Source organism: Dermacentor silvarum, chromosome 3 (assembly GCF_013339745.2).
Source record: "Dermacentor silvarum isolate Dsil-2018 chromosome 3, BIME_Dsil_1.4, whole genome shotgun sequence".
Lineage (NCBI taxonomy): Eukaryota > Metazoa > Arthropoda > Arachnida > Ixodida > Ixodidae > Dermacentor > Dermacentor silvarum.
The window spans coordinates 8,682,331-8,702,144 of record NC_051156.1 but is presented as its reverse complement, the minus strand read 5'-3'; the positions used below and the strand labels follow the sequence as shown (position 1 = coordinate 8,702,144).

Sequence of the window (19,814 nt, the reverse complement as noted above, 5' to 3'; positions counted from 1 at the left end):
AGGCCTTCGTCCTGCAGTGGACATAAATATAGGCTGATGATGATGATGATGATGATGATGATACAGCATACTTAAGGTTTGGCTGCAGGTCGAACGGAATCAAGAGCTGCACGTGTCAACACGTGCAGATTAAGACGGGTTTTTGATAGACAATGAGTACACGTGAAGTGCGCACGTGCCATTTATTGTATCGTAAGAGAGTGGTTATAACGACCCCTGAGCAGCAACAACGAGCTCTTTCTTACCAACACGGTGTTAAAACACACACAATACTATTCAGATTACATTGTCAACTCGGCATCGATTGAATCATGACACAGCGCATCGTGCCAGGTGGTTTCTTTCAAGTACCTACCTCGAGGCCATTCGTCAGCTGAAGGTCCGAAACAGTTTATTGGAGTATCAACATCAATAACAGCAGCTAACGACCTGCGGTCTATGCACAGTGCCAGAAACCGCCAAGAGACCTATCCCGGTGGTACGTAACTGCGCTCGCTGAAATGCGAGCTGCATGCCAGCTAGCCAGTGCCCATCTCGCAACCGGGAGCTCCCTCACAGAGGTAGCAGATGAGGGAAGTAGCGGCGCGCCAGCTCGGCAACCACGGCATCCAGATCGTCCGCCGGACTTTTCCACTGGTCGGCAGCAGTGTCCGCATGCTGCGCCGCCACACGCGCCGGGCACCTGCGCGCAAGCACACACCAGTCGTTCGGGTCACTTTTCGACCGGCAAGCGCCGCCACCCTGCGCGTTCCTTATTGATCGCCAAGTTTCTGAAGACAAGGTCTTCACGGGGTTTGGCGTGCGTGGGATCTGGGTACCTGTCTAGACTCTGGATAAAAAAGCCACCCTTTTGCGCCACTAGAGCGTCGTAGCGAGTCGCCAAAGGTATCAAAACGTACGTCTCAACGAGACAAGGAGCGAAAATTGGTCGCAGAATAGGTATTATTATTATTGCCAATATAGTAAAAAATTAGCCGCATTGCATTATAGACCGATCTTCGGGATCGGCCCATCTGGCCTCTTGAGCAAAAAAAAAAAAAAAAAGAAGGAAGGCGTGTCATCCATCGATGCGAAAGAAGATAACATTGGTGTACATGCGTGTAAGAAAAAAAGCGAACGCGTAGAACATGAATTAAAGAAATAAGGGGTCCGAAAAAAAGAAGAAGGTCTGGCAATGGAACGAATAAAATGTAGCACATCGTGCAAAAATACTATGCTGAATAATTTTTAATGCCCCAATTTCATTACGTACAAATGCATATACTATCAACGTCGACCTTGTCTTCTTTCGCGTCGACCTTGATTGACATCTATTTTTATATCAATGCGTCAGCATTAGAACGCTCATGCGAACGATAACTCGGCGGCGTCTATCGCTTACCTCGTGGCGTGGGAGAGGAGGAAGAAATTGTGTGACGTCACAGTTGGAGAGGAAGAACGAAGAAGGGTTAAGGCGGTGTAATGTCACACCTTAGGAGCCCATAGAAATACAGGTGGCGCATGACGTCATTCTTCGGCGCTCACAGCTTGTCACAGCTGGCCGAACACCAGGAGAAAGAGAGTGAGATATAAAGCATTTATTAGGATAAAGGGGAACCGCAGGGTCCTTCGAGGGGAGGGGAGGGAATCGCGCTGTGGCGCGCTGCGGCGGACTTGGCAGATTGTCTATGGTTCTTGACAGGTGAATTGGTTTTTCATAGTCACTACGCATTTCGCTGCGACAGATAAGCAACAATATATACACGTGTACACGTGCAAGACGAGCCTTCGTGTAAAAAATTAAAATTAAATTATTGGGTTTTACGTGCCAAAACCATGATCTGATTATGAGGCACGCCGTAGTGGGGGACTCCGGAAATTTCGACCACCTGGGATTCTTTAACGTGCACCTAAATCTAAGTACATGGGTGTTTTCGCATTTCGCCCCCATCAACATGCGGCCGCCGTGGCCGGGATTCGATCCCGCGACCTCGTGCTCAGCAGCCCAACACCACAGCCACTGAGCAACCACGGTGGGTGAGCCTTCATGTATCGGATCTTTCTAGAATGTTGTCATCCATTCTATAGCGAAATAATCTGCCCAATGATATTGCGTGCGTGACTCGAATAGTGGTGTACATTCTAGAACTTACTCGATCACCAGCAATTACGCTGGAATGTATGATGAGTCACGTATAAATATATCCGACGCATTTGACCCACGAATTCTATTTCGACGACCGATGAATGTTCTCGCCGCTATCGTTGTGTTGTGCTTTGAGTGTCACTTGTCCCTCAGGGCACAAGTTCGCCCAATAAGGCTATAAATTCGTGACTCACAGTGTTGCTACTGTCTGGATCTTCATCGTCACTACAACGTGACAATATTGTTAAAGGGAACCAAGGGACTCCATTTTTAAAGTGAAGGTTTCTCTGAGAATCCTTGCTCACGGATTTTCCTGGCCATGGCTGCTGGGCCCTGCTGCTGTCTTGCCGAATAGCTCATGCTTAAATAAATAACTGAATTACGTATGTGTTATGTCGGCCGGACGGTGCGGCCGAACGGATGCACCACACCACACATCGTAGCCCAGACGAACGGGAGCCCTTTATTGAAGGATGTCTGTCCTATATATACATACTATATCGAGTGTGGCGCCACATCTTGGCGTCTACAGATAATCGCAGATGAGTGGCGGCACCTGGTGCTATTGCACGACACTACATCTTTCCCTCCCGGGAAGAAACGTATGAATCATTAGAAAGTCCAGTCCGCACAAAGCAATCACAATTGCAGTCACTGTCTGTACACAGAAATCACAAAACAGTCACTATCTGTGTGAACACTCACTGCTGTCAAATCACTGCACGTAATCTTGGAAGCGCACTGGAGGTCTGCGATTTCTCCTTGGCCGGTCAGGCGGTGGCTCGGCATCGAGTCCATTGCCTTCTACCGGTACACTGCACTCCACCGTGCGAGAGCCTGAAGCCAGGGTATGCGGTTGCGAACCTTGCGGCTGTGGTGGGCTCGGCGGCACGGGTAGTGGTACAGGGCGTGAGGGAGACGCAAGTTGATCAGCGGAACTCGCTTCCTGCGTTTGATGCGGACCAGCAGGCGTAGTGATCCAAGTCTTCGATGGTACATCTCTCCTGTGACAGTCTGTCAACGGGGGCATGTCGTGCGCGCCAGAGATGTCTATGTTAGTTCCTTGCTCTGGCGATGCCTCTTTTGGTACCGCTGACAGCTGCGAAGCGTTCCAGGTTCGACCGTCTTCCAGACAGAAAGACCAGCGGCCGATTCTTTTGAGGATTTTCAATGGTGGTCCATAACTTGGAGTGCCCTTTGGTCCGGGAATTGGTTTTTTCACTCGTACGTAGGTGCCCACTTGGAACTTGGGGACCCTAGCAGCTCGCCGTTGATCAGCGTAGGCCTTGCTCTTCCGTTGATGCTCTGCGACTCTTTTCCTGAGCACGCTCATCTCCCGCGATGGATTTGTGCTGAAGTCGGCCGTAGGCTGACCAATTACATCCAGCGATGTTCTCATGTGTCGGCCATGTAGAAGAACGGCCGGTGAGAGACCGGTGGTGCTGTGAGGGGTGGCTCTGTATACTCCCAAGTATTCAGTCACAGTTGCCTTCACTGGGCGCTGCTCCAGCAGGGCCAGTTGAATGTACGACTTCAGTACCCGATTAAATCTTTCCACTAGACCATTTGCCTGTGGGTGGTATACGGCAGAAAAGATGTGCCTGATTCCACGGTCTTCAAGGAAGGATTCAAATTCCCTCGATGTGAACTGTCTGCCGTGGTCAGACACTATCTCTGTCGGGTAACCCTCACGTGCGAAGAGTGAGAGTAGAAACTTCGTCACCGTGCGGGAGGTAACATCAGCACAAAAAGCCACTTCTGGCCATTTTGAGAAATAGTCAACTACTGAAATGACGAATCTGCAGTCTGTAGGTGCACGCTCGAAGGGACCAACAATGTCAATAGCTATCTTGTCCCAAGGTTTGTCAGGAAGAGGGATTGGCTGCAGTGGTGTGGGCGAGTTCTTGGCACTTTTGTCCGCGCTCTGACAAATGGCACAACTGCGGATAGTTGTTTCAACGTGTTTGTCTAACCCTGGCCACCAATACTTCTCTCGTAGGCGTTGTTTGGTTTTCACGATACCAGGGTGTGATTCGTGAGCCAGCTGGACAAAAGTGGCTGTGAGCTTGGCGGGGACTACGATGCGCTCAGTACGCAAGAGTATGCCATCAACCACTGTCAACTCCTTTCGGACTTCATAGTAGGGAGTCAGGTTAAGTGCCAGGTTTTTGCGTGGCGGCCACGATGTCTGTACGTAACGGGCAACGTCTTGGAGAGTGCTATCCTCCGCGGTTGCATGCTTCAGTTCATCGTGATGTACACACATTACCAGAGACACTATTTCTTCTTCTGACTCGGGGCCACCTTCAGTGTCTGGAAGAGGTAGCCGGGACAAGGCATCAGCTACCTTGTTGTGCTCACCACGCCTGTACTGCATCATGAAGTTGTACCGCAGTAACCGTGCAGTCCATCTTGCTATGCGGAGTGGTCGCTGTCCTGTGCCTTGAGAAGAAAGCAGGGCTACTAGAGCTTGGTGATCCGTTTGCAGAGTAACTGGACGACCCCATAGGTACACATGCCATTTCTCTAGAGCCCACAAGCAAGCTAGAGCCTCACGTTCACCAGTCGAGTACTTCCGTTCTGCTTCCGTCAATGTTCGTGACGCGAATGCCACAGTTCGAATGTGCCGACCATCAACTTGTTGCAGTACCGCACCTAAACCATATGCGGATGCATCGGTGGCCACAATGACGGGAAGTGCTGGATCGAACATTTGTAGTACCCTGTGGGAGGCTAGGAGGTTCTTTACTCTTGTAAGACTGTTCTCAGCAGCAGTGTCCCAGATAAAAGGAGTGTCCTTACGAAGAAGTCTGCGCATGGGCTCCACTTCCTCTGCTAGGCGTGGAACAAATCTAGCATAGTATTCTACTAGTCCCAGGAACGACCGGAGCTTGCCAGCATCTGTAGGGGTGGCAGCGTGAACAATGGCGTCAACTTTGGTCTGAAGGGGTGCTACTCCTTCGGCGCTAACGCGGTGACCAAGAAACGAGAGTTCGGATGTGTTGAAAACACATTTGTCATTTAGCTTGAGCCCAGCGTGTGAAATTCGTTGCAGGACTTCCTCTAAGTTCCGCATGTGCTCTTTCTCCGACTTGCCGAAGATGATGACGTCGTCCAGGTAGCAGAGAACGCCTTTGCATCCCTGTAGAATTGACGTCATGAGTTGCTGGAATGCTGCTGGTGCTGAGGCTAGGCCGAAACATACTCTCTTAAATCGAAAAAGGCCATCGTGCGTTATGAACGCTGTAATATCTCTACTGTCTGGATGAAGCAGAACCTGGTAGTATGCGGAGGCCAAATCCAACTTAGAAAAGTAACGGGCACCGTTCAGGGCATGCAGCAACTCTTCTGTGTGTGGCAGGGGAAAGCTGTCGACCACCACAGCTTTGTTAGCTTCGCGGAGGTCCACGCAGATGCGAATGCTGCCATCTTTCTTGCGAGCTGCAACAATAGGGGAAACCCACTCTGACGCATTTACGCATTCAATGACATCAGCAGAAAGTAGGTTCCTCAGCTCGTCGCTGACTGCTTCTCGCACTGAAAGTGGTAGGCGTCTGAGCTTCTGCGTGACAGGAGCTACCGACTGTTTGAGCTTGACCCGATGCTGGACACCTTTGGCAAGTCCTAGCTCTGGTGAAAACAAGTGTTCGAACTTGGCCCATAATGAAGTAGGCATACCAAACTTGGGTGGACCCAGTGGTGGCTTCGTGGTGGGCGGAGACAACTTGTTTGTGTTCTGCGAACGCATTTCGGGGCGTAGGATTTTGGGGCGTTTTGTGTCGACGTTCGGTTCAACGGCCATATTAAGGCAGCGCAATTCTGTGCCTACAATCTGGAGACCAAGAGCTTTTACAGCATCAACACCCAGGAGTGATGTTCCACCTGGTGTAACGTGAAACGTTACTACAGCCGTTTCTGATTTGTACGTTACGAGGGCGGTGAACTGGCCATGCACAGGAATTTTCCGACGTGAAAAATCCAGCAACGTTATTTGCGACTTTTTCAGCTCAACTTGGTCTCTGAACCGGCTCCTAAAGTTATGTTCTCCCATTATCGACACAGCTGAGCCAGTGTCCACTAAGAATGTTATGACGCACGGGCGTGATGCCAGAGCAACAGGTTGAACCCCGACATCAACGTAGACGCCCGTACGCTTCTCAGCGTGAACAGTAAAAATATTCACGACACTCTCAGCGTCTTCCTCTGAAACGATTTCGGCAACTCGAGCCGGGCGTCTTCCACGTCCGCGACGCGAATTTCGGCAGTACTGTTGAAAGTGGCCTCGGCGGCCGCACGCGAAGCAGGCTCGACCGCGGGCTGCACAGGCTGACGGCTGGCAGTTTTGTGCGCCGCAGTTGCCGCACACGTTTGTGTTTACGGAGTACGGGACGACGGCGCTAGCAATCTCCGGCGCAGGCGGACGAACGAAGCCGGAGCGCGAAGAGCTAGGCGTACTACGTCGGTCGGTACTGCTGGACTGGCGTACATGTCTGCGACGGCCTGTCGGGTTGCGTCCGCGGTTATGTTGTGGTACTACTCGATCCACAGGGGCTGTTCCGAGAGCTTCGGATTCGCGCTGCACTTGCTCGCGAAGAAGCGCTATCTCCACGGCGCGGTCAAACGTGAGCGCGTCACCCTCGAGCAATAGCCGCTCCCGTAGGCGCGGGCATGTGACCCCGGCGACGAACTGGTCGCACAGATTTGTATCCGCTTGCGCGGCAAAGTTGCATGACGAAGCCAGTTCGCGAAGCGCAAGAGCAAACTCCGATATCGGCTCACCGTGCAGTTGACGACGGTCACGGAAGCGATGTCGCTCGACGCGTACGTTGCAAGTAGCGGAAAAGTGTCGAGCCAGGGCTTGAACAGCTGCGTCGTACTCGTCCGGTGGCTGTGCGAGCTCGGCATCGGCTTGTTTGATCTCTGTCGTTCCAACTGCAGCGGTGGTTGCAGAAGGCATAACCGTCTGAAGGGGGGCGGTTCCCGCACTCGGATGCGCGGGCGGGTGGTCTTGGGCGTTCGATGGTGGTGGCGGTGGCAGGGCGTCGAAAATTCGTTGTCCTTCAGGTCCGAGGCAGTGCAGAAGGAGGGCTCGGCGGCGGGCCGCCGATAGCTCAGACGCTCCAGAGGCGAGCGTGAAGTTTTCAAACAGGCGCAGCCATCGCGGCCAGGGGATGGCGGGCGTGCCTGGTGAAACGAGGAACGGCGGCGGCGGCGAAATTCCGGGTAGCATCCTCGTCGCCAGTTTGTTATGTCGGCCGGACGGTGCGGCCGAACGGATGCACCACACCACACATCGTAGCCCAGACGAACGGGAGCCCTTTATTGAAGGATGTCTGTCCTATATATACATACTATATCGAGTGTGGCGCCACATCTTGGCGTCTACAGATAATCGCAGATGAGTGGCGGCACCTGGTGCTATTGCACGACACTACAGTATGCGATGGTGGGAGCGAACCTTAATTGGTACCCCATGGTCTACCATACAGTGTACTAGAATAGGGGCAGTGTGCTCACTGCCATATCCCTGCGCCGCGTCGCCGCGGCGCACTCAGTGTCGCCTGCTCCGGCGCCCGCCAGAGGCGCTGCCGCCAGTTTCTCCTGAAAACTTCCCTCGCTTGGTATGGAGTACGTTCTGTTGGATCGCGACGTTGACCGTTCTCCCTCAAGGGCTGCAGAAGATAGCGCCAACCTTTCCTTTCTGAAAACTAACCACTTAATGTCGACGTTGTCGGCTCTCGACTGCAAGTCCCGCCGGCGTTTTCAGCAGTATCCCCTCTGCTTGCTCTCTGCTTGACGCTTTACTCAATGTGCACTCTTAGTGAGTGAGAATGGCTAGCCGCCGTCGAAAATACTGCTTTGAACCCGAGTGCAGATCTGCCTACAGTCGTGTGAAAGATGCACCAAAGGCGTCTTTGCTCAGCGTTCCATGTGATGAAGAACGGCGAAAGGAATGGGAGAGGAACCTCAACCGCGCAGATAAGACACTGGAGGAATCTTGCGAGTCTGTGATTTACACTTCGAACCGCGATTCATAATTAGGGACCTGTGTACCTTATAAATATAGAATGCAAAGAGGTGTGAATTCCTCGTGACAAATTGCCACTGCTATCAGAAAACGCTGTTCCCATGATTCTTCCGAATTTACCACAGTACGTGACGAAGACGACACCGAAGCCCAGGAACAAAAGGAAATGGTGTGAAAGGGACCAAGCAACGGCGAAGAAAAGCCGAAGCGCACTAGACAGTAGCTATTCGGAATTTTCACCGGCTGCTCCCGTCTCTTCCGGGATCATTCTTTACTTCGTTGTAAATTAACATTGTTAATTATTGCAGAAATGTACACCCGTGAGCAAACGTATACGGACCAGGGATTGCGCGATAAAGCTGATTTTTTTTCAACTGCCTGCGAATGCAACTTGAAATTGAGGGCTGCAGTCCAATCTTGGCATTGCGAGCTTTAACGTGTACTGGTCAATTCCACTTTATGCATGTTAATTACGAAGAAATTGAGTTTTTTCGGCGACCCTGTGGTCTGTATACTTTTGCTCACCGGTGTACCTGGTATTTTCATCCTTTCGATTTCATGTCGCATTAACGTTACGAAAGATGTAATACATAAATAACCAGCTAACCAGCTTAAATTGTGCAGCAGTGATACCTAAATATTTAATTTCGTGAATAGATGGGGAAACGTGAAAATGTCTAAGGCGCTGCACGCCTTACCTGCGAAAAAAAAAAAAAAAAAACTCGAAGTGGTGGTTAAATTCGGCGCGGTGGTGCTGGAAACGCGGATGCGCGGTCGTTGTGGCGAAACCACACTGACTATTTTATCGATCAGCTGCAGAAAAAACTCGAGTGCCTCTTGCTACCATGACTGCAGCGGCCGTATCAAGCCTTTAACAGAACAGCATGAATAGCAAGGCTAGTTCATCCGTGCCTCCGGCTAAAAAAAAAAATCGCCAACCCACTGTAGATCAGCCGCAACAATTGTAATTTATTTCACTGCACACTGCGAAGGTGCACCAAAAGAACTTTCGTGCGCTGCACGTCGTGCATTTTACTTTTATACGGCGAAAACAGCAACACGCGATAGCTGTTTTACCGCGACGCGTAGGAAAGTTTCAGGTGACGCTGCGAACCGCGCCACTGTCGGCGGCGACATGAAGTGCGTCAAGCTCTGCCGCGGTGTGAGCGCACTACAACTCTTCTAGTACACTGTAGTCTACCAGTACATCAGTACGGTACTATAACCATTACGCCACAATCGCGTTTTTTTCTTCTTCTTTATTACATGGAAATAACGTAGAGGTATGCAAAGCTCTAAGCCAGCATGTGCTTAATATTAAGGCCAACAAACACGTGCATAAAATAAAAAATGGGTTGATCCCTCTTATATAGGAATCGGTATAGAACACGAAAGTGAAACGTGTCTTCACAGAAGTAGTGTAATGTTTATTGCACATTGATATATAATGTCTATTGGTGTTTTGTGGCTAAAGCGCCCTTAGGCGTTGATGCACCCACGCTGACGCCTGGTGGCACGTCTCCTCCATCACGACTACCAACGTCGATGACCATGAGCAACCGTCGTGCATATGGAAGCTGCACTACGCTGCACACGCTAGCACAACGCGAAAGACGAAGCACGTAACTGACACACTAATACAACGCGCAAGACAAAGCACGTAACTGAATCGTCACCGAGTCAAATCAGCGCGTACAGCGCGTCGTAATTGCAGCCTCCGCGATCAACTTCAGAAACATTTTCAGAGCTAATTGCGGAGCAGGCAGCTAAATGCCTGTTCCCGATTCCCTTAAACCGTGTCCCTTATTTGGAGCGTAAAGGCCAAACTACACGTACGCGTGCTGGCGCGCGAGAGGTCGCGCGCTTTGCGTTTGAAGCGCCTCGTTAGGAATGGCGGTTCGAACCTCTTGGTAGACATCGTTTCGTATTTTTGTGACGCAGCCAGAGTACCGATATTAGTCCCGAGAAGATATCTGTGCTCGCGCCGCGCTTCGACGCGTATGCGATCTCTCCTGCGCCATCTGCTCATGCGTGAGGCGCATGGACGCGAGCTTTCGCGCGCCGGCACGCGTACGTGTAGTTTGTCCTTAATAGGCCACAATCGACACGTGTACTTCTTGACCGCGTGTGTCACAATGCGTCGCGCGGGTGCGCGAGAAAGCACATGCGCGCGTGCCAGTTTCTTTCACATCAAAGACGCAGCAGTTAAATGGGCAAATTCATAGCGTGTTAAAAAATTAAATTATGAGGTTTTACGTGCCAAAACCGCCAAATAATTATGAGGCAAGCCGTAGTGGGGGACTCCGGATTAATTTCGACCACCTGGGGTTCTTTAACGTGCACCTAAATATAAGTACACGGGTGTTTTCTGCAGTTTGCCTCCATCGAAAAGCGGCCGCCGTGGTCGGGATTCGATCCCGCGACATATATAGCATGTTGTTAACCGCTTAACGAAAGCTTCACGTCACAAAGATTTCAAGATGTGCGCTGGATCTGCATTTCCTTTTACAGTTACAACTGTTGGAAGCCAACATATTCTTTGCTTAATGGCTGCTTCCTATAGTCGTGACCGCTGGTTGTAAATAACGAGAACTCGAGCCCCTCGGCTTACCTTAATCTTCACGCTCATTGTATAGGCAGGACTTTCACTTCGGCAACATTGATGCCATGAGGTCGTGTACGAGGGGTTATTGGCCAGTTGCCTGCTCCTTTGCACGCATGCATATGCAACGCCTGCGGTTGAACGCTTCACATCGGCCACCGTGAACGTCCTTGCTGCTGGGAAAACACTCCCTGGGTTAATTAATCTTGCACACAAGCACAAATGTCCAGTATAGTTGACGGGAGCACGGCAGTCGCGGTAACTTTAGCTCGGAGCCAACTCAGATTTCCATATTCAAATACACGTAAAAAGTAGAAATAGGCAACCACTGGGTGGATTCAAGAGAGATTTTATTTAAGAGAGTATGCTGAATTTTATACCGACTGTAGTCAGTAGAGTTTTAATTTAGGGTCTCGTATCTATTGCAAAACTTCGCGAAAATCAGTAAGTAAAATACAAAAAATGAAAGAAGCATAAACTTTACAGATCCGCAGCCCTGTATCAAATGGATATCGCGCCTCTGTAAACTGCATCTCAAGCGGCCAAATGTATATATACCACTAATTTGTGAGTAGGACATTTTCAGGACCCCGGTAAACTTTGTAATATTTTCACGTAAGCTGCAACCGCATGCATCATATATATATATATATATATATATATATATATATATATATATATATATATATATATATATATATTATAGATATATCAACTTCGTCCGATTTATATTTCTAAAGAAGTGATTTTTCTTGTCGTCAACTGTTGTGCTTGCGTTCGCAGGGCATCACAGTGCCTCCTGGGAACACTTCCTAGTACTGTAGCACAGTTCGCACTGTTTTCTCGGCGCGAGTCCCGTGCCCTACTGCACAGTGTGTCACACAATGGAAGGTCACTCACGTGGCGTCTGTGGCGCTGTCATGACGTCGTGCACCGGCGAGAGAAAGGTCGTCTGCTCTCTCTTCTGTTTCTGCAGGCTCCGTTGGGTTCCACTGCGAATAAAATTGACACCAGCGAAAGGCGCAATGCTTACAATCATTGCATGTAGCCATGTATATACCCACAGCTTGCCCACGCCGAGGTAGGGCACAAAAGCACTTTGTGTTTATGATGCCTGCGAAGTCGTAGATGCTTTAAAGATGCTGTGCAGGCGTTTTCAAGAGCGTTCAGTAGTGTTCAGCGAAGGTGTCAGAGTAAAGCCAAAAGCAGACGAACTGAAAGAGGGTGCGACGTTAGGCTGGCTGGTTCCGATTTAGCAGGCGTGGGAAACGGCGCAAGAACGTGAATTATATACCAATTTATTTAATGGCTGAGTTTTAAACATACATTCCGTTTTTAGCCGGAGTAATTATGTTATATGAATCTGACAATGTTTGCCTTAGTTTATATTGCATTTGCGGATCCCACCGTGCTGAAAAACAGTTTGCAACGCCAAAGTTACACAATATGATTCGAAGTGTAATCTACATAATGCACATTCTCAAACACTGCTTATTTTTGAAGACATACGAACGTGTATTCAGAAAACCCAATATCGTAGTGGAACAGAAGATGACCTCACTATTCTAATCGTATGCCCTTTACACATCGGTCACGCTCTGCTGTTCTAGACCGATCTGATGAATAATTAGCGCACGTTATGGTATTGGGAGTTGGCGAAGTGTTCCATGTGGCATGAATCATGTCTCACTATAGTCTGTTTGCGTTTCTGTCACCGACATCTCGATAACACTGAGTTCATCATTGTTAGCGGAGCTGCTATTGCGACAAAAACTGCTCGGGAACGTAACACTCAGTGTGTCAATGCCAAAAGTACGATGCTTGAAGTACTCCGCGACTATATGTATGTAAAGCAAAACATTTCCCGAGTTCTCAAATGTAAACCCGCACTACGAACGCCTTATGATAAAGTGTCTCAGAACTACTTTACTTGCGATGGAACTCCCGTTAAATATCTGTATTTTTTTTTTCTTAAATATGCGCCGGTACATCAGCAGACTTCAGCGATTCCCCCAGTTCTAAGCTAATTTACTGCTGACAATGATGATGAAGATGATCCGCATTTATGGCGCGATCCACAAAGGAGAACAGCCCGAGTATCCGGTGGCAAGAGGTTGCGCGAGAAACACGTGTTCTAACAGGATAAATAAAGGTAACACCCGAAAAACAGGAATATTACGCGAACAAAGAAGATGATTAAATACACAAAAATTACAAAAAAATTCTTTCCTTTAAAAATAAAACACAGCGCAACAAACGTCCACGCGGCTATAGCCCCGTGTCGAGGCACCAAACGATAGTACTGCACGAATATTTAATCCCAGGCCAATTTGGCAAAGTGGAGCTTCGAGTAACAACTTCGCAGCGGCGTTGCAGGCGTCGCACTGAAAACCATCCGCGTTTGCTGAGCTCTTGAGGTTTACTGTCTGCCCCTGTCAAATCAGTGTATACACGCGACTGCTTAGCAGGAACGCTAGCGTTTGTACGCATAACACTCACTCCAGCAGCTCAAGGCAGAACGCTGGCCTGGCTTCGCTGCAGAGCCGATTGAACGGAGTGCGACAGCGCTTCCGATTGGCTTCGTCGTTATTGCCGACAAACGCGCGGGGTGGCTATTGTGGCTCTGGAGGCTTTCTAATCCTCCACGAGCGAACCTTGTATGCGCACGGCCACCGGAACAAAAAGTCACAGGCCTGCGCGGCACACGCAGCCCAGTCACAGCGTAAACTGGAGGAGCGGCTCCATCGGAACTCCATTTTCGGCAGCACACACTAGAGGGTCTTCGCGGCGAAGTCTCCTTGCGTAGTTTTTCCGAGAACGAAGTGAACTCTCCTCCCGGCGTCTACTCCGAGCTGCGGCTTGTGCTGCTCTCTGCACAGCGGTCTGCTGAGCCCGACGTTGGCTGATTCAACCGCTTCTTCAGCAGCAGTTCGTATTTGCGAGGAGGCGTCATAACGTGTACCGAACAGTAAGCACAGATATAGAGACTACGCGGCACACCTGTCACATCCCTTTACACTCAATGTAACGTAAAGAAACTTGAACGAATCCAAAGACAGGCTATCCGGTTTGTTTACAACAAATTTTCGACATTAGACTCACCAACTGAACTAATGAGGTCTAATAATATTCGTACGCTTGAATCGCGTCGAAAAAATTACGGCTTCACTTTCTTTCTTAGTTATATATACTTAAAAACAAATTTGCACTCGACCCGGCATTGTAAGTCCACTAGTAACGAGACCTCCTCACCAACATCACCAAAAATCGCTAGCCCCCTATTTTGCCCGAACGAACCTATTTAAGTACTCTTTCTTTCCACGCACCTATAGTGACTGGAATGACTTTCCTTTATGAAAGTTCTATCACCATTGTTTACTTTTTGTATCAGCATTATTGCTGTATTGTTGCAGCATTTTGGTGTATTGACGTTGTTTTACTTCTTGTGACCTAATATTGTATTTTATGCATGGACTTGGTGTCCGCAGTATGTATTAAATATATAAATAAAAATAACGCTTTCGCATTCACAACTTATAACAAGTGCTTAGGTGTCCTCGTCTTTTTTTTTTTCATAGGACATAATTAACTTACACAAATAAAACTCTCGGTACCTGGCTTCCATTTCCTCTAAGTATGAAATTGTTGCGGTATTTGGTCCTTCCAGGTAAGCGGAGAAGCTTTGTTATAGCTTTTCACACAACGGCTCTAAACAGGCCGAAAACGAGGGTCTGGTAATTTTCGATTAACTCCTTATTAACCCACAGACTGCAAAGTTTGAATGTATATGACATCTAACATTTCTTTTCTTTTTTTTTCAGATAACCGTGCAAACATGTCTGTTTTTTCTCTTTTTTTCTTATTTCTTTTTTTTTTATCAGCGAGCTTCTACTAGCACTAACAGCTCCGCTGTAAAAAAGCGTCGACTACAGCACAGCCACGGCAGTCACTATGCCAGGGACTACCCGCGAGCCATTGGAGGTTTGTCCCTCTCAGCCATCCCCGTCTTCGACCATGATATGTGGCGAGAGGACGTCTTTCTGCCGCGCATACAACTTTAAATAGAAACCATAGCCTCCTCGATAAAGTTTATCGAGGAGGCTATGACAGAAACACTCAGCCTAGAACTGACCAGACACGAGGGCGTTGGTTGCATCCCCCGTGGTAGCTTATAGTCGCTATGGCTTTGCCCTGCTGATCTCGAGCTAGTCGGTTCAATCGCGGCCGCTGCGGCCGCATTGTGACGGGCACGGAATGCAACAACGCTCGGGTACCGTGCATTGCGTGCACGAACCCCAGGTGGCAAAAATTTTTCCGGAGCCCCCCACTACGGCGCGCCTCATGATCATATCGTGGTTCTGGCACGTTAAGCTCCAGAATCTTTAACGAGCACGTTGCAGACCCGCCCGAGGCAGTTCGTCGTGCGACGGAAAGAAAGAGGTAGCGGCCACAGAACGCACCCCGGGCGATGGCAGGTTGCTCCCCACCGAGGCGTCGCTGCCAGCCAGCGAGTGCCACAGCTCGGCGTCGTCGTACTGCAGGTCCCAGGCGTCCGCCGCACGGCCGTTGTTCGTGCTGGGCTGCCTGCGAGTCGACAATAGCTACGGGTGATCTGCATGGCGTGGACTGTCGCAAAGTCGAGGCGGCAGCAGCGAGTCTCCGTGGCTGCACTGTGCCGCTTTACTCTGTATGTACCGTCACACTGAACAAACAACTACATCTTCGTGTTCGTTGTGCCCAACGGACAAGAATTGGGGCCACAAGCATCCACTCAGTTGCCTGCTTGAAGTGAGTTGCGCTTGAAGTGACAGCTTCGGTTGCTCGACCTCTTAATTCTTTTCTCCTTTAGAAATAAAACGTACCTTTATTGTGACACACATTTATTGTTCGTCTGCCTAATGGTGCCTAATGTTATAAATATCACCTGATGAACTAGAGAATTGCATTTCTGGCTCATTCACAGGGTTGTCTCGCAGGTCTTATTTAATAGACGGATAAAGCAGACATAGAACATGACTGGGTTTAAATTTTACTGTTTACGGCGCTGTTGGACAGTGGCTCACCTGATAAGGGTGCAGGAAGCGCCATAGGTCACATTTATCGCGGCCCTAAGAAGAGCAACGTAAGTATTACTCGCGGACATTTAAACGCAGTACAGTTCATTCCGTTCCTTCGCACTCACGATTATTGACTGTACCATCTTCCTTCTTCTGAGGACACAGAGTATCCCGATAAAAAGTGCACATTTCTCGGTTTGGTTGCTTCCATCCTGACTGTCCGCAGTCACCACACCCTAGTGGTAATGCGAAGTGCGTTCACACAAGTGCGTCTCTACGCGCAGCTACTCGCTTTCGTGCCTATACGAAATTAAGGGAGATTTCACTCTGGCGGAGTTACGTACACACGATGCGAGGTAATCAAAGTTAGCAAGTGACGTGGCGACGGGCGCCACCTGTGGTTTACGACAACGAGCAACACGCACAAATTACCGCCCATAAAATTGAAAGCGCTAAGTGTCCTCTGGCAGGCACTGCACTATACGACCTTGCCTGAACAAGGCGAGAGAAAACCACTGGTACAGAGAGGACCAACTCACTCGTTTCCAACTGTCGGTGGCTCGGGGATGTCGCTGCAAGGCAGCATGTCACTGCCATTCTTCGCCTTGCCTGAAAGAAAAAAGAATGTGGGCCAGTGACCATGCATTAATGCATTATAAATTATATTAAGAGACGAAGAGAAGCGCTGCGTGCGTAAAAACAAGTCTGTAAGCTTAGGAAACGGACTAACTGGGGGACAGTGTAAAAAGAAAAGCACTGCATTTGTTCTTACTTTTTCCTTTTGCGGCTTGTTTATTCTTTATTATTTTGTTTATTCTCGTGCTTTAAACACAAAAACTTCACTTGCATTCACAAATTTTGCTCGATGTGAATATTTTATGCGACTCAACGAGATTTGTATAATTCAGATTCCACTGAATACTGTTACATGTTTGTCGTCAAGCGAAGTGAGCTATATTCGTATGCTGTCAGAAGCAAATCAATGCTGCGTAAATTCGCAGGTAAAAAAAAAATGGGAAAAGGTTAATGACAGGAAAAAGCTTGTAGCCACCTAAAAGCAGCATGAAACTGTTTCCTTTGTAGCTTCTGTTAATTTCAGGTGAACGCAGTCTGTATTCGAACGGAATGAAACAACATTGTTCCGTGCGGAGCGAGAGACCAAAGAGACTATTTACGCTCTATTTACACTGCAGCCAGACCGCTATACAGACACTCGCTCGCGCCAAGAGCCCAGACACCTCAACGTTTTTCTCGCGGCGACGCGGCGGCTCGTCTGCTGAGCGTCTGTCGATGGTATCATAATACTACCCCCCCCCCCCCCCCCCCCCCTCCTTGGCGGCAAAAGCGCCGTCCCGGTGCTGTTAAGGGGTGTGGAGAGTGGTAGGGCTTGAGTCTGGCGGCGTGGTCACTGTTAGTCGCAGCGGTCGACGCAGTTGGCGTGAGTAGAGTAATTTCATAGGTGACATCGGACATTTGGTGGAGAAACGCGATTTGGGCCTCTCTAATAGAGAAGAATTTTTTTGCAAAGGTCAACTTTACGGTATGTCGACCAAAGCAACACGATGATGCCGCGCAACAATGGACCTCGCGGTGACGGAGGTCGTATAGTGGTGCTCCAGGCTCTCTTGAGACACTTGCAATCTATCTCCCTACACATATATGCACTCTATATGTGTAATAATTGCGCGTTTCTTGCACATTCATGCAAACGCACGTATTAAAAACGTATTCAGGATGCCCCAGCTAAATTTAGGCAAGGTTCGAATCGAACATCTTTGCGTGCGCAGTATGAGGATACGACTAAAAGAATGTTGGCACTCTATGGAGAAAGTAACACAGCTTGTGCATTCTCTTTTCTCTGCATAATTAGTCGAGATTAATTAAATCAACTTCATAATTCGAAAATTTAGAGAAAGAAATTCCAATCAGGAAGTCATGGAGCGTCCTAGGAAACGTTTCAATTAGTAGCATTTAAATGCGTACGTACACCTAATACGCAAGTATTCTTTTCCGCGTCATAACGAAAGACCGCGAAATTGCTTATGAATGAACCGCGCTTTTAAGCAAGTAGGCTATACCGTAAAGAAAATGACATGGCGGCGATGTTTTCGGGTTCTTTATTTTTTGCTTGCGCTATCGTATGCAGCCGCGACTGTTGCTTTCGACAGTGCAGCCGGCATATAAATCGCTGGCGTGAATTTCGAAGCCAACGCCTGCGTCACTGTCCTGTGACGTTTTTGAGTGGCAGCGCGCTATAGGCTAAAAGCGCCGTTCGTTCATGCGTGGCACGTTTGACAAAAAAAAAAGTAAGTACATGTAAATACAAGTACAATCGGCACGAATTGGAGTACTGTTGAATAAGACGTTTTCCTAGAGCCATCGGCAATTTTTTCATTGGAAGTTTTTCTCAAAATACGATACTTGGGGGCTCGATTAATTAGTTTTGACTAATGATCGGACTAATTTGACGGAATGCAAAAAAGTGTGTCATTTTCTCCATAAAGTGACCAACAACATGGTGTAGTTGCGTCCTCCTATAGCGACACCGTAAAGGCTTGGGCTGGTCGGTGCAAACTCACCCTTCACCCCCCCCCCCCCCCCCGACAGGGGAACAGCGCAAAAAACACGAAATCTAATCGGTGTCACTCTTTTTAGCCATGCGGAGTGATGTACTCTTCTTTAAGTATATATTTGTGTTCCTTTCTGAACAAATAATGCAGTCGTCAGTCAGCGCTGGTGTGTGTCACCCTTCTTGACTTTCGTGTTTTTTTTTGCGCTGTTCCCCTGTCCTATGGCGAGTATTTTTAAACCGTCGCTAACGCTGGATGGGACCCCCCGTATGTAAATGAAGTCTCACCAGTATATACCTATATCAGATAAAACAATAGCAAGAAGCAGTTCACAAGAGAGAGAAATTTAGAGCGAGCAATGAGTGTTTATGCACGCAGAAAAGGCACAAATAAAATAAGCAGAACTTATATACCATGCACACGGATGTTAAATGAGATCAACTCACATGTGACTAATTAAATCAGTGACAAAAAATTGTTCGCCGAATCAATGAAGCACCATGGTTAGTGCGTAAGCGGTGTAAACTTCCGGCCGTACACTTTGTTCGGGAAAATGGTTTCCTGTCTGGTTTCTCGTACGCTCGAGGTGTTTAAAATTGAATAACCATCCCAGCATCGCATTTCGACAGCTGTTAGCAATCATCCCGAAGTACGCTGTTTTGGCGAAAAGAGCTCTAGTGTGCGTGTGCGTGTGTTCAAAATAAGGTGTGTTTCGCATGACCCTGATCACTGAATATTCCGTGGTGTTGTGCCTCCTTATGTGCACAATAGTTAATCAGTGAATGTAAGAAAGAGCGATATGCCAATCGTCATTTTAGGAGAGAACAAAGTGCGATAATTATTTATGCTATAAAGAGTATTTTATAATACTGAACGCTGATAACCGACGTTGCATTGGGATCAGTGAAAATTGCGACTGGGGTTGTCACAGATGTCCCGATATTAATTTTGTATGGTACTAAGCCGATGTTAACCGGCAACGCAAGGAAAGTCCTGAAGTATGCTTTGTGCTTGATTCATTGGGAATTAATCTATTCCTACGTCCGTGCTATGAGTCGTTAGCAAATTGAAGTTGCCTAAGCTATGGGATGGCCCACAACGTACTGCACAAAATTGCTAAAGCAAAGCAGCATCAGCTGAAACCATGTTTCATAGCAAACGCGGCCGTTGGTGCGACGCGACACCCTGAAGGCCGTAAGACGGGCTACTCACCTGTGCTGGCGACGCGAGACAGACGGCTGGCGGTAGCCTTCGGCTTCGACGGAGCGACGGAGGTGACCGTGCTGGCCGCCTGCACGAACACGATTGAAAGTACCACATAATATTCTCTTTCACGTACTTCAACGAACAAATAAATTTTTTACGTTCAGGAGAGACGGCAATACTATAGAGAGACGACGACAGCGACCACTGGCGGCCACTAAAACTCGTT

The 19,814-nt window shown here is 48.6% G+C and overlaps 1 protein-coding gene across 1 annotated transcript; it reads right to left on the bottom strand.

The window, feature by feature from the left end:
* Positions 1–389: 389 nt before the first annotated feature.
* On the bottom strand, positions 390–15,373 carry LOC119445309 (uncharacterized). The gene is made up of 3 exons (XM_037709623.2): positions 15,216–15,373; positions 11,656–11,747; positions 390–682 (listed from the first exon to the last, which is right to left on the bottom strand). The coding sequence occupies exons 1-3, from the start codon at positions 15,371–15,373 to the stop codon at positions 519–521; spliced, it is 414 nt and encodes a 137-aa protein (XP_037565551.2). The 3' UTR covers positions 390–518.
* Positions 15,374–19,814: the final 4,441 nt, after the last annotated feature.

Bases quoted from the DNA above. Each gene is read 5' to 3' on its own strand.
- LOC119445309 (XM_037709623.2), bottom strand. From the start codon at position 15,373: ATGCAGATCACCCGTAGCTATTGTCGACTCGCAGGCAGCCCAGCACGA. The intron at 11,748-15,215 runs GTGCGTTCTGTG...TTTTATTCGCAG, and splicing joins GCAACCTGCCATCGCCCGGG to TGGAACCCAACGGAGCCTGC. The intron at 683-11,655 runs GTGAGTGACCTT...GCTTGCGCGCAG, and splicing joins GACAGCGCCACAGACGCCAC to GTGCCCGGCGCGTGTGGCGG.